The sequence below is a fragment of the Sceloporus undulatus genome, chromosome 5 (assembly GCF_019175285.1).
Source record: "Sceloporus undulatus isolate JIND9_A2432 ecotype Alabama chromosome 5, SceUnd_v1.1, whole genome shotgun sequence".
Classification (NCBI taxonomy): Eukaryota; Metazoa; Chordata; class Lepidosauria; order Squamata; family Phrynosomatidae; genus Sceloporus; species Sceloporus undulatus.
This window is the reverse complement of record NC_056526.1, coordinates 8,375,243-8,388,338: the sequence shown is the minus strand read 5'-3', so window position 1 is coordinate 8,388,338 and position 13,096 is coordinate 8,375,243. Positions and strand designations below refer to the sequence as shown.

The 13,096-nt window shown below is 41.4% G+C and overlaps 1 protein-coding gene across 3 annotated transcripts in view; it reads left to right on the top strand.

Moving 5' to 3' along the window:
- Nucleotides 1-13,096, top strand: part of ITIH5 (inter-alpha-trypsin inhibitor heavy chain 5) — a 54,764-nt gene that overhangs the window by 13,519 nt on the left and 28,149 nt on the right. For 2 of the 3 annotated variants that reach the window (XM_042466513.1, XM_042466512.1), the window contains 5 exons: nucleotides 1,653-1,697; nucleotides 3,570-3,733; nucleotides 4,707-4,808; nucleotides 6,551-6,801; nucleotides 12,305-12,477. In XM_042466513.1, coding sequence (XP_042322447.1) covers nucleotides 1,653-1,697; nucleotides 3,570-3,733; nucleotides 4,707-4,808; nucleotides 6,551-6,801; nucleotides 12,305-12,477 — 735 coding nt within the window. The remainder of the gene's footprint in view (nucleotides 1-1,652; nucleotides 1,698-3,569; nucleotides 3,734-4,706; nucleotides 4,809-6,550; nucleotides 6,802-12,304; nucleotides 12,478-13,096) is intronic. The other variant, XM_042466514.1, reaches the window with a different exon arrangement.

Here is a 13,096-nt window from a genome sequence, read left to right as displayed (position 1 = left end):
GTCTGTCCTCGTAAGTATGATGGGAGATCACCAATGAATGCCAGGTGCCGTAGGTGGTATTTCAAAGGAAAGAACTGGCAAAACCACTTCTGAGTATCCCTTCCCTAAAAAATATGTGCCTTTTCCCCTAAGGAAAAAAAATGAAATTCATGGGGTCATCATAAGTCGACAAGTGGCTTAAAGGCACATACACACCCACACTCATTCACACACACACACACAAATATACCCTAAATACATCAGATTCATTCTGATCTCAGAAACTAAATAATGTCAGCTTTGGTTAGTACTTGCATGGCAGACTGCCAACAATACTAGGCATTGTAGGCTGTATATTAGAGGAAGGAAATGGTAAAACCATTTCTGAATATTCCTTGCCTAAGAAAACCATATGAAATTAATGGGGCCACTGTAAGTCAACAGGCAACTTTAAAGTACGTGCACGTGCATGTGCGCGCGCGCACACACACACACACACAAATGGGGATGTAGCCAGACAGTTCTCCAATTTTGACAACTTGCTACAAAGCACAGAATGGCCATTTGTGGTGGTTTCAGAGGCTTGTCCAGGTACTAAGTTGTGACTGGATGAGAATCTAGTGAGCAGACAGGTGTAGACCATGGTAATGAGCTAAGTAGACCAGGTGATTGCATTAATTAATTAGAAAGGTATAATTGCCTGGTGGATCTACTGGGTCTTGGGAGCATTCATTGAATCCTGCTCTCCATGCTGCCCTCATGGTAATGTATGCATGCTGCTATCAGGACTTTGTACTATGCCATTCATATTGTTTTTGCTTCAATTTTTTGAGACTTCTGTTAAGTAAAGTTTTGTTAATTTCCTCAAACCTCTGCTGTCATTTTTTGCTATTATACTCACACCCCAACAAGGCTTTACTTTAAAAGGTGGGTCTTTAGGTGCTGTGAATAGCAGAAGGGAATTCTAAACCCTGCAATGCCCCAAAAGGGGCTTCCAGATAGTAAAAAAGCAACAACCACCATACATGTGCATATGGCCTTAACATAATTCAGGCAACCGTGGCTTTTAATGATACAGTTTTAATTATATGTTGCATTCCTCTATGCTGTTTTACTTTCTGCCACTCAGTTTTTAATGCTGAAATTGGTATTTCTGTTTTTATTGTTTGTTTGTTCTTATTGTACTTTTATGTTGCTTTTACAGGCAGTTTAAAAATTCTCTTAATAATAATAATAATAATAATAATAATAATAATAATAATCCTTTATTTATAAAGTGCTGTAAATTTACACAGCGCTGTACATACAATCTTTTTAATTGGACGGTTCCCTACCCTAAGGCTTACTATCTAAAAAAGACACGACACAAAATGAGAAGGGAAAGTTGTAATGCCTACAATGTTCTTTAATAGTATCAAGAGAAAATAACTAGAAAATACTACTCATTGCATTAAAAAAAACTATGGTTGTTCCCATCTGTTACATTAGTTTTGAGACTTTGTAATATTTTCATTTTTAAAAGTTGCATGTAATCATATTCCCAAGCTTTGGTATAAAAGGTGAAAGATTTGCTAAATCAACGCAATAAACTTGTCCTGCTGTTTTATAATGTATCCTCTCCACACAAAGACCCAAACCCAAACAGCTGCATAACAGTGTTCTTTCCATTATAGGTTGCACGCAGAGTCCCAAGACACAGCCGGGTTCTGCAGAGATTGGTATGTAGTGTTCTGAGTGTGCCTTCATTTTATTGCTCTGAAAAAGTTGCTCGGGAAATGTTTATAAGAAAGAGCTGCAGATGCTTTCCCTTCCGTGCCCCTCTGCATTCTTACACACAAATGGGAAGGAACAATCTTAATATTTTAAGAATAAATATACAAAATGAGATCCTATTAAATGAATGTACCACTGCAGGACTCCAGGAAATAATGAATAATAATAATAATAATAATAATAATAATAATAATAATAATTTTATTTTTATACTGCCCTTCTATGAACCAAGGTGGTGTACAACATATATAAAATACATGGCATATCATATACATTTACATAAAACACATATACCATATAAATAAAAACACAGTCCATTAAAACATTCCAGCCAGCTGCCACTGCTGACGTGGGGGGGGGGAGAGATTAATCAGGGCTTGCATCAGGGAATGCTTGCTGAAATAAAAAGGTCTTCAGCCTCTTTCTAAACTGGGCCAGGGAGGTGGCCGAGCGGAGCTCAATGGGCAGAGAATTCCAGAGGGTAGGGGCCGAGATGGTAAAAGTCCTCTTAGAAGTAGAGGTTAGTCTGGCCCCTGGGACCCTCAATAGCTGCTGCCCAGATGTTCTGAGAGTGTGGGGCGGATTGTATGGGGAGAGGTGGTCCTCGAGATATCCTGGGCCCAAGCCATTTAGGGCTTTATAGGTAATAACCAACACCTTGTATGTGTGTATCATGTAGTTATATCTCTGTAAATCTTCTAATACCAGCTCACCAAAGTTCACCTCACAAGCAGTGCTTAGCATGGCCATTTGTCATGTGCCTTCAAGTCATTTCCAACTTATGGCAACCTAATATGACCCTATGACAGAGTTTTCCTGGAAAGATTTGTTGAAAGAGGGTTGGTGTTTGCCTTCCTCTGAGGCTGAGAGAGTGTGACTTGCCCAAAGTCACCCAGTGGGTTTCAGTGGCTGAGCAGAGATTCAAACCCTGGTCTCCAGAGTCATAATCCAATGCTCGAACCAGAATACAACATGGGCTCCTTTTTTTAAAACAAACAAACAAACAAAAAACTGTACCTTTTTTAATTACATTTAAGTCACCTTGAATCCTGTGCTGGGAGAAAGAAGGGATATTAAATTAATCAATCGATCGATCGATCTGGAGGATCAAAGGTTAAGAACCACCAGAGATATCACTTTAGGATACGGATCAAACCGGATGACATCTCAGCCATGCTGGCTCTTGTTAATAGCTTAATTCTTTTTTAATTAATTTTAAAATGTATGCATTTTTAATTATATTGTAATCAATTTAATAGGCACACCACTTTAAGACGCAATCCTGGGGTGAAAGAGGGATATAAATTATGATGATAATGATGATGATTGGTTTTGCTTGCAAGTCCTTTAAAAAACAAAGCATAAAGCATTTGTCTTAATGGTCTAGCACATGACTGGGGAACCTGTAGCTTTCCAGATGCTAGGGAACTCCATCTCCCATCAGCCCCAGCCAGTATATCCAGTGGTCAGAGTGATGGGTGTTGCAGTCCAACAACACCTAGCAGACCATTGATTTCTCTGATCTCATCATGCTCTTAAGGAATAGGGCTTGTCCTGATTTCACCTATGAGGAGTGATCAGAAATTGGCTGCAAGCAGAACCCTACCTTTGACAAATGGTTTAACTGTTTGTTTAAGTGGAGGCTTTAGCACTCCTTTGCCCGTGGGCTTGTCATGCAGGTGATTGCTTGGCAACAAAAGGGGGAAAAGTTTCATCTATTTAGGGTTGAGGGAAAAGTGAAGCCAGCTGTGATAATGGATAGCTGGTGGTGTATTAACATGTCCTGCCACTCAGGAATGGCTGCTCTCTTCCAACAGGAGACCAGGCCCCGGATGTCGGAATTCTCAGTGAGAGCCACCATCATTTCTCGCTACGCTTTTACCACTGTCTCCTGCACTTTGGTGAACAGTGGCTCGGAGGCCCGGGAAGGTGTCTTTGAGATGCAGATACCTGCCACAGCTTTCATCTCCAATTTTACCATGTAGGTGAGAGGTTGTGCTGCACTGGAAAAGGATGGGAGAGGGATGAGCAGGGATGTACCTGCTCGATACCAGTATCCTTCTCATTTCTGATTTTCCATTCCTCCTTGCCTTCTCCAAGAGGCCTTCTGGATCCTTTAATGGGGTTGCCAACTCAAGATTGTCCCAGAGCCCAAGCTTTCTAACCCAAAACCTGAGACTCAGGTCTAATCTGCACTGCAGAAATAATGCAGTTTGACACCACTTTAACTGCCATGGCTCAGTGCTATGAAATCATGGGATAGTTTTCTGTGTCACCAATGCTCTCTGACTAAAAAGGCAAAATAGCTCACCAAATTACAAATCCCAGAATTTCATATCACTGCACCATCCCAGTTAAAAAGGTGTCAAATTGCATTATTTCTGCAGTGCGGATTATACCCAAGGGACAACTCCTGATGATGAGTCTCAGTTGAGAGAAAAGGAAGAACACTAGTAACACCCAATGAATAAAATGTAGAAAAGAGACAATAATGCTGCCACACTGCAGAATTAATGCAATTTGATACTACTTCAACTGCCATGGCTCCATCCTATAGAATCCTAGGATTTGTAGTTTGTTGTGGCACAGACTCTTGGTCAGATAAGCTAAATATCTAACAAAACTACAAATCCCAAAATTCCACAGCATTGAGCCCACAAAACTACAAATCCTGGAATTCCATAGCATTGGGCCATGGCAATTAAAGTGGTGTCAAACTACATTAATTCTACCCTATAGATGCAGCCTAAGGGAGCATCTACACTGTAGAGATAAAGCAGTTTGACATCACTTCAAGTGCTGTAGCTCCATTCTATGGAGGGCCAAAGGTTGCCGAACATGACATAAGTTGGTTTTTCTTTTCCCAGGTTTTACTTGATTTCTGTGACAATATTCTACAAAGGTAGCCTTTGGCTCTCATCCCTGAACCTTCCTCTTCTTTCTATTTGCTCCAGGGTTATTGGCGATAGGGTTTACCATGGGGATGTTGTTGGGAAAGAACGGAAACCTCTCAATGCTGGAAGGAAGAACAGGTATTCAAGACCCACAGAAGAAGGGTAGGTATTGCATCATCCCAAGCAGAGAAGCTAATTGTAATGAACCATCATTTCTGTGTCACTCTTGAGAGCCTTGCATTCTGTTCAGACCTGCTCTGGAGTGTGCTGAGTAGTAATTGACCTACATGGTATCATCTCTTCTTGTGGACACTGGTGGCTCAAATGTCAATGGAGAGCAGTCAATCCATTCTGAGTTTTAACTCAAAATTTAAAGGGTCTGTCCAAGGTCCTCAATCCTGGGACTAGAGTTTAGCAATTTTGACAATTCCTTTGAAGTTTGAACTAAGACACAGACCAAATTCACTTTCCCACTGACCTCTCCTCTTGAATCCATGGAATGTTTTCTGTAGGTCCCTCATCTGAGGCCTGTATTGACATGGACTCAAGACTGTTGGTGCCTCCTGTGAAACCTGAAAATCTCACAATGATAATAGTGTTGACACACCAGGTCCTTCATGTTAGGTGCACAAGAATCTGGCTTCTACTGAGACCATCTTGGGTTAAAAAAAATCCCAAAGTTTTAGAAAAGATCTTTTGTTTTTGATGAACACTCCAAGGAGCTAATGGCCAGATGGCAACCAGAAAGGTAGATTTAGGTTGAACACTAGGAGAACCATCTTGACATGAAGAACAATGTGAGAATGGAAGCCATTACTTGGAGCAGGGGCACACAGACAGTGTCACCACGGGTCTCACAGCAGAGGCTAGAGAAGCATTCTTTCCATTTAATGAGGGATTACCTAGTTCTATATTTCCTGTGTTCAGTGATGTTGCTAAGGGGTGAAGGGAATGCAGACCACACTAGATAACACCTCGGAAGGGAGTGGACACCTGGGGGTGACAACATGAGTTACAGCACTGGGGTGACACCAAGCCTAGTGATGCCATTGCCTGCATTGAGCAGAGGAATGAGATAGATGATCTCTATGGGTGCATCCAACTCTATGAGTCTTCTGTGGAAAATGTCTGGCATAAAACCTGGGACCTTCTTCATTGGGCAGGATTCAGGGAAAGGACAAAAGTTAAATAAACTTTTACTGAAGTGAAGAAGTAAAAAAAAGAAGTTTGAGGATATGCAGATTCAAGGCAATAGTGACACATCCATGAAACGCATTTAAAGCTTGTTGAAACAAGTCAAAGAATTCTAGGAATTGTAAAGAGATCCTTTACAACTTTAGAAGGTAGCACCTTTGAGACTGAGAAAAGAAAGACGGAGGTGATGGAAGTTTTCTTAGACTAAAGTCTTCTTTCTCAGATGCACGGGAATTGTGGCTTGTGACTACAATGGGTCCTTGGTATCTGCTGGGGTTTGGTTCCAGGACCCCCTGTGGATACCAAAATCTGTGGATGCTCAAGTCCCCTTACATACATTGCCATAGTAAAATGGTGTCCCCTATATAAAATGCCAAAATCAAGGCTTGCTTATTGGAATTTATATTTTTTTAAAAATATTTTCAAGCCATGGATGGTTGAATCCATGGACAAAAAAATCCAGGCCTTGAAATCTGGGAACTCTACTTTGAGATGCAACTAAGAAATATTATTTTGATGGGCTGCTACCAGCCACACTGAAGGGGGATTCTGGGAGTTGCAGTTGAAAACCTTCCCCATTGACTCAGGGGCTTGGATTATCATGGCAAACAAAGTGGTTGCTCCAGATGACACTTGCTGCTGATGTGGTGGACAGCAGGGACTCTGGAAGGCCTTGCTTTGCTGACCACTCCTGTGAATTCTCCTGACAGGGAAAATGGAGTCGAGATGTTCCAAGCCTCTGGAGTGATTCCTCGGAAAGCAGAAGCCATCTTCCTCCTGCACTATGAGGAGCTCTTACAGAGAAGGTTGGGGAAATATCAGTACACTATCAGCATCCGTCCTCAGCAATTGGTGGGGAAGTTACGTGTGGAGGTGAACATCTTGGAAAACTCGGGAATCAATTCTCTGGAAGTGCCCCCACTCCGAAAGAGCAAGAGCAACGTCACGGGGGAGAATGAGGGTAAGCAAAACCAGATTTTAGCAATACAGTATTTATTTATTTATTTATTTATTTATTTTGTAGTGTTATCCTGGTTGAGGAGCCATGGTGGCTGGAGGATTCTGAGAATGACAGCATTGAGTGGGCGTAGATTTCAGTGAGATCCAAAGCAGAGAGTTGTGCAGGGGTCAATTTCAATCATTAGTGGAGAGTATGTTTTTATTGACAGTTTTTCCCTGTCAATGAAAAGGGTGCGGATGATCCTGCTCTTCTCCCCCCTCCCCATCTCCCTTGCAGTGATTGCAGTCACCAACATCTTCCCAAAGCTGCCTGCTGTTTCTACATTCACACAGCAGCAGGCTTTAGGAAGCAGTTGGCTCTGAAGCAATCATTCTTTCCCCACCTTCCTCCTGGAAAGCAGCATTTTGCAGTGCAGAAAACATATCACGCAACCATGGATCACCAAAGCAATCATGGGGGAAAGTGTGATAAGAAATTATGCCAAATCAGTATGCTTCCATCCTTAAACTAGCACTATTGTGGTGAGATTGCAGGGCGGTATGATAAAGTAACTTTGCCTGCCCTTTTTCTTCAGGTGCCCAAACTATATTTCTAAACGAACAATTGAAGTTTTGCATTACTGTAATGCTAGACATTTGGGGCTGGGGAAAAAAATAAGATTGGGGAGGACAATTCTGATGTGAGGGCAACACCCTCATTTTGTCCCCACTGTAACTGTACCTGGGCCTACATTTAAGCTACACCCCTGCTTACATTTAACTGTAACATTTGGGGGCTGATTTTACATAACCACTTTCCATTACTAGCATTTTATTTATTTATTTATTTATTTATTTATTTTACACACTTTCCCCCAGTTTGGGACTCAAGACAGCTTACAACAAATTAAAAAAAAACACACAACTACATTGTTTAAAATTTACAAGATACAAAAGTTAAAATAAAATAAAACAATGAAAATATTAAAATCAGTTTAAAGCATACATCATTAAACCAACACACACACACTCACAAGGGCAGCATCCGCAGTACAGAAATAATCAAGTTTGACACTACTTTACCTGCCATGACTCAATGCTATGGAATTCTGGGAAATGTACTACACCCTGGTTCTGTAACAAACTACCTTTCCCAGAATTCCATAGTATTGAGCTGTGTCAGTTAAAGTGGTGTCAAACCAGATTATTTCTGCAGCGTGGATGCAGTCCAGCACAACAATTAGCAAGATTCAGCTCACTTATGGGCTGAGAGATTTGGATGTGGAGTGAGGCGAGATGTTCTTTCAAAAAGTAAATATAGAAATAAAATACATTTTGGCATCTGAGAACCATCGTCTTGAAATCTCCCCTTGGGACTGCCTTTTATTTTAAGCATTTTTTTTCCCATCCAGCCGTGCCAAACACATAGGAAGTCTTGTTGCTTGACAATGCTGGAAAAACCCATGTTGCCAAAAACAAAGAGAAAAGAGAAAAGAAAAGAAAGAAGGAGACTTTGCCAAAAGCAGTAGCCAGCGGGTCAGGCAGTCTATCACTCCTTTGGTTTTCCTGTACACATTTGCTTTGTTTTATGTTTTAATTATCACTTTTAAGTTGGCAGCCCTGAAAGACAGGATGTGAAGCTATTGTCCATTTGCCTGGAAAACACCGTCCGTTAGCAACATCATTTCATTAAATGACTCCAGTGTGGAGTGAGATTTGAGCCAGAGTTCAGATTTGATGATCCCGGAGACTGTAGCAACATTAGAAGGCTGTCATAATTAATTTAGCTATATTAAATTAAATTCAAAGTCTTGATTCTGGAATTGTTTGTTGTGTGCCTTTAGGATGTTTCCAATGTATGGTGACCCTAAGACCACTCTGTCACAGGGTTTTCTTGACAAAATGTGTTCAGAAGGGGTTTGTCCTTGCCTTTTTCTGAGTCTGCGAGAGAGTGACTTGCCCAAGACCACCCAGTGGCTTTCCATGGCCTTGCAGGGATTCAAACCTTGGTCTCCAGATTCATAGTCCAACACTTAAACGACTACACCACACTGGCTCTCTCTGGGATTGTAGCCATTGCATATAGCAGCAGTTCCCATCCTGTGGGTCACAACCCATTTGGGGGTCGAACGACAGGGGCCGCCTAAGACTATTGGAAAACACATATTTCCAATGGTCTTAGGAACCGAGACATTGCTCCTCTTTGGTTGGGGGTCACCACAGCATGAGGAACTGTATTAAAGGGTTGCGGCATTTAAATAAACCAAGACAGAATACCATCTACATATTTCAAAGTTAGTGGAACACATCTGGCCAAGCAACATGAATGTGTGGTCAAGATGGCGAAAGTTGTTAGTGAGGAAAAACACACAGGCGAGGAGAGGCTGCAGCAGCTTGCTTTTGTCTGAGCCTGTTGGGAAGGGCAAAATTCTGTCCCTTGGCTTCTCTTGTTCCCTTTGCTGAATTAAATGAGTGCAAACTACTTTTGCACTTTGAATTCATTTTGAAGAAAGCTCAGGACTTAACTAAACAAAGGAGAGGGGAGGAGGAATCTTGCCCTTCCCAATAGGCTAAGCAGATGGCTACATACTCTTGTAGCGTCTGTGGGTTTGTTTGTTTTTCCATTCATTACTTTTTCTAACTTGTCCACAGTCCAATGTTACTTGGCCACACATGTCCTGGTTTTTCATCTGTGAAATGTTGGTGGATATGTAGATCCATTATGGCTCTTCTTACAAAATGTTGTCTTTCTAGACTCCATTATCCTTGGCTTTATATATATTTCTGAATGTAAGCAATTGACTCCAGGGATCCCTTTCTTAAGACATACATGTGGGCATGCATACAGTATGCATTAATATCTGGCTATGAACAGGGACTGGGGAAATGGATGATGGAATACCTAGCTTTAAAAGGGACAGTTTCCTTTTTATTGAGTCACATAAGTAGATCTGTATGCATGCAATCTCAGCTGTTTGTTTTCCCCCAGCAGGAAATTAGCAAGCAATTGCATTTTGGAAAATCATTTTCTGAGCCAGGCAGGTGTTGTTATTTTTTTTGTTTTAAAAAAGAGATAACATAATAATTACTAATATTATTATTTTGGCTCCCACCAACAAAACGGTGAGCAGGAAACTAGAGGAAGTTTTGCTCTTTTGGATGACTTTGTGGTCAGGCATCTCTCCAAATGACATCAAACCCCATAATTCCCCTCTCCTTCCTCACTGGGATATCTGTTTCCATTCTATTTTGTTCTTTTCCTCAGCCTATGTGTGCTTTTTTCCTGAACTACATTTGTGACAGAGCTATAATGAACACTATAATGAGTCAAGTGTCAATGGCACTTGCAAGCAGCATCCACAACAAAATGTTGCAGAGCAGACGGAGATTATCTGGGCTGTTAGCAGTAAGACTCAGCAAGGACAAGGTGACATTTTTGGACCTATCCCAAGATATAAAATAACATGTAATCCCAAGTAACACATAATAACATAAATATACCACTAACAGAAGCCAACTCAACATATGTTGCATAGAATATATCATATAATATGTAATATGAATCACACATACAATAGTCAGTTCTAATAACATCAGAGCATAACTAGGCATGGTGTAACAAGGCCCTGGTAAAATTGTTTCATATACAGACTTGCTTGGATTCTGCACCAAGTTCTTTATTCATGAACTTGAACAGGACAAATCAAAATACAACAAGCTTGCATCAAGTGTACAAATTTTTCACATGTTCCTTGACGTCACTTCCAACTTATGGAGACCCCCAAGGTAAATCTGTCACAGCGTTTTCTTGACAAGATTTGTTTAGAGGGTTTTTTTCATTGCCTTACCCACAGACTCAGAGAGTGTTTAGTCACCAAATAAATTTCTATGGTTGAGCAGGGATTCAAACTCTAGTTTCCAGAGTCCTAGCAAACTCTCAAACCACTACACCACACTGGTATTAACACTGATGTGTGCCGTCAAGTTACTTCTGAGTTATGGTGACCTTAAGATGAAACTATTTAGGAATTTTCTTGGCAAGATCTGTTCAAAAAGGTTTGCTTTTGCCACCCTCTGTGGGGTATGAGACTGTGACTTGCCCAAGGTCACCCAATGGGTTTTCAGGGCTAAGCAGGAATTCAAACCCTGGTCTCCATAGTGGTGGTCCAATACTCAGACCACTACACTATCCCGGATCATGACCTTCATTATAGCTATGGTTTAAAAAATGACTCATAGAGGTAGATAGTCCTCAAGATTATACAGCAGCAAGTAATGTTCATTTGCTCCTTATCAAACCAGCAGGTTCCTGTTACTCTAAAAGTCAAGTAGTGGTTAGAATTCTGCTGGGAAGTTATGAATGTGAAATCATTGTAGTTACAGGGCTGTATAATGATTCCCATCCCAATTGCTCCAAATCCCCATTTCCTGGGCAGCAGCCACAGCAATAGATGGGTGACTGTTCCCTTGTTGATCAGGAAGCACCTAACTGATAGTACCACTCTCTCCCATGTGTGATCTCTGGGGTGGCAAGTAGAAACAGGGCTCCTGCTTCCCCTTCATACCAAACACTGCTTGTGCAAGAGGGTGGACTGGACCATCAACCATTTACTTCTTGATCAATGGGGAACAGACCTCAGTAGATCACAGACTATTTTTTAAACTAGGTACTACATATGGATTGCAAACACGAAACTGTCACAAGTGTGTAACTCAAGGTTATGCCTTCATAATTGTCCAAGAGGATCTGGTTTCTTTTGGGTATTTAAACCCCAGCCTTTACATACTTGGGCTTATATGCCAGAGAGAAAAACAAGAGTGAAAGTGATCATTTTCTGCATGCATTTATCTGCAGGTGACTGGGGTGGAAGAATGGGTTAAAGTGTTCAACAGGTGTGTGTGTGTATGTGCCTTCAAGTTGCCTGTTTACTTATAATGACCCCATGAATTTCATAGGATTTTCTTAGAAAAGGAATACTCAGATGTCCACCAATAGATTCATAGATTGGTCACCCACTGGTGGATTCATAGACAGCACTTATTGAGCAGAGGTGGGGAACCTCCAGCCTGTGGACCAGATGAGGCCTGAACCCAAGGCTACTCACCAGCTGTTTGGCTGGTCCCTCTCCACTGTAACCCACTGCCTCATTTCCATTACATTTCTTCCAGTTCAGCACTGCAAAACACCAAACTCGGAACTGGTGAGGTAGAACATAGGGATTTGGGGGAATTAGGGAATGGGTTTAAGCAGAGTCTACCCTACAATATCACGTGGATGACTATGGTAATCTGGGTAATGTAACTTGTTATTATTATCTTCCCCTCAGTGTTGAAGAAAGATTAAGTTGCCACTACAGTCAACATTCTCACATGGGATGGTAGGGAGTCACCATTTATTCTTTGCAGATCATCTTAAGCCTGTCTTGAACACCACACAGCATAGTCAGGAGTCTGCCCTTTAGATACAAATTTGACAGTTGTGAGTTTTGTGGATCCTGACTTTAGTCAATCATTTGCTTCTTCAGCAGATGATGCCTCTCCACCACCTTCAACTGTAGTTGGACAGACCAAAACTTTAGCTAAAGTAACCTTCAGTCCAACTGTTGTCCAGCAAGCTAAGATTGCAAGGAATGGAATTCTGGGAGATTTTATCATCAGATATGATGTCAACCGGGAGCTGAGTGTTGGGGATGTCCAGGTATGGTGTTCACTGCCTGCTGTTCATCATATTACTAATGGTGCAGTCTGTGAAACAGATTTTGGGGGTGGACAAGTTCTGGTATTCCAGATGTTGCTTGACTGCAACTCCCATTAGCCCTATTCAACATGGCTAATTGTAAAGGATTATGGGAAATGAAGCACCTAAACATCTGGAGGGGCAGTTGTTGCCCCCTTCTTGCTTATTGGATAAGATCATGTGAAATTGTGGTTCCTTCCTATGGAATCTTGGGGTTTGTAGTCTCAGGAGGCACTTGAGTTCTCCGGCTGAGAATGTTAAATGCCACTCTCTATACTGCAGAGCCCAAGGTTCTGTAAGATGGAACCATGGACTTTATCACACACAGCTTTTAAACTGCCATAATAGTTGGGTAATAGTGCTTTTGGTGATACCTGTCATACAACACCATCGTTCTCTCATCACTGTCTTGTCTTCTGATTGTGGTTAGCCTGCACTTTGCCATTAATGGGGAAAACCCATCAATAAGCTTCCAATCATGCTGGTATAACACTAGTCCACAAGTGCAATATATATGGCAGTTCTGGGATTGCATGGTCACATGGTGTCAGTGTTGCCTCCTCTCCTCCCTCTTCACTAT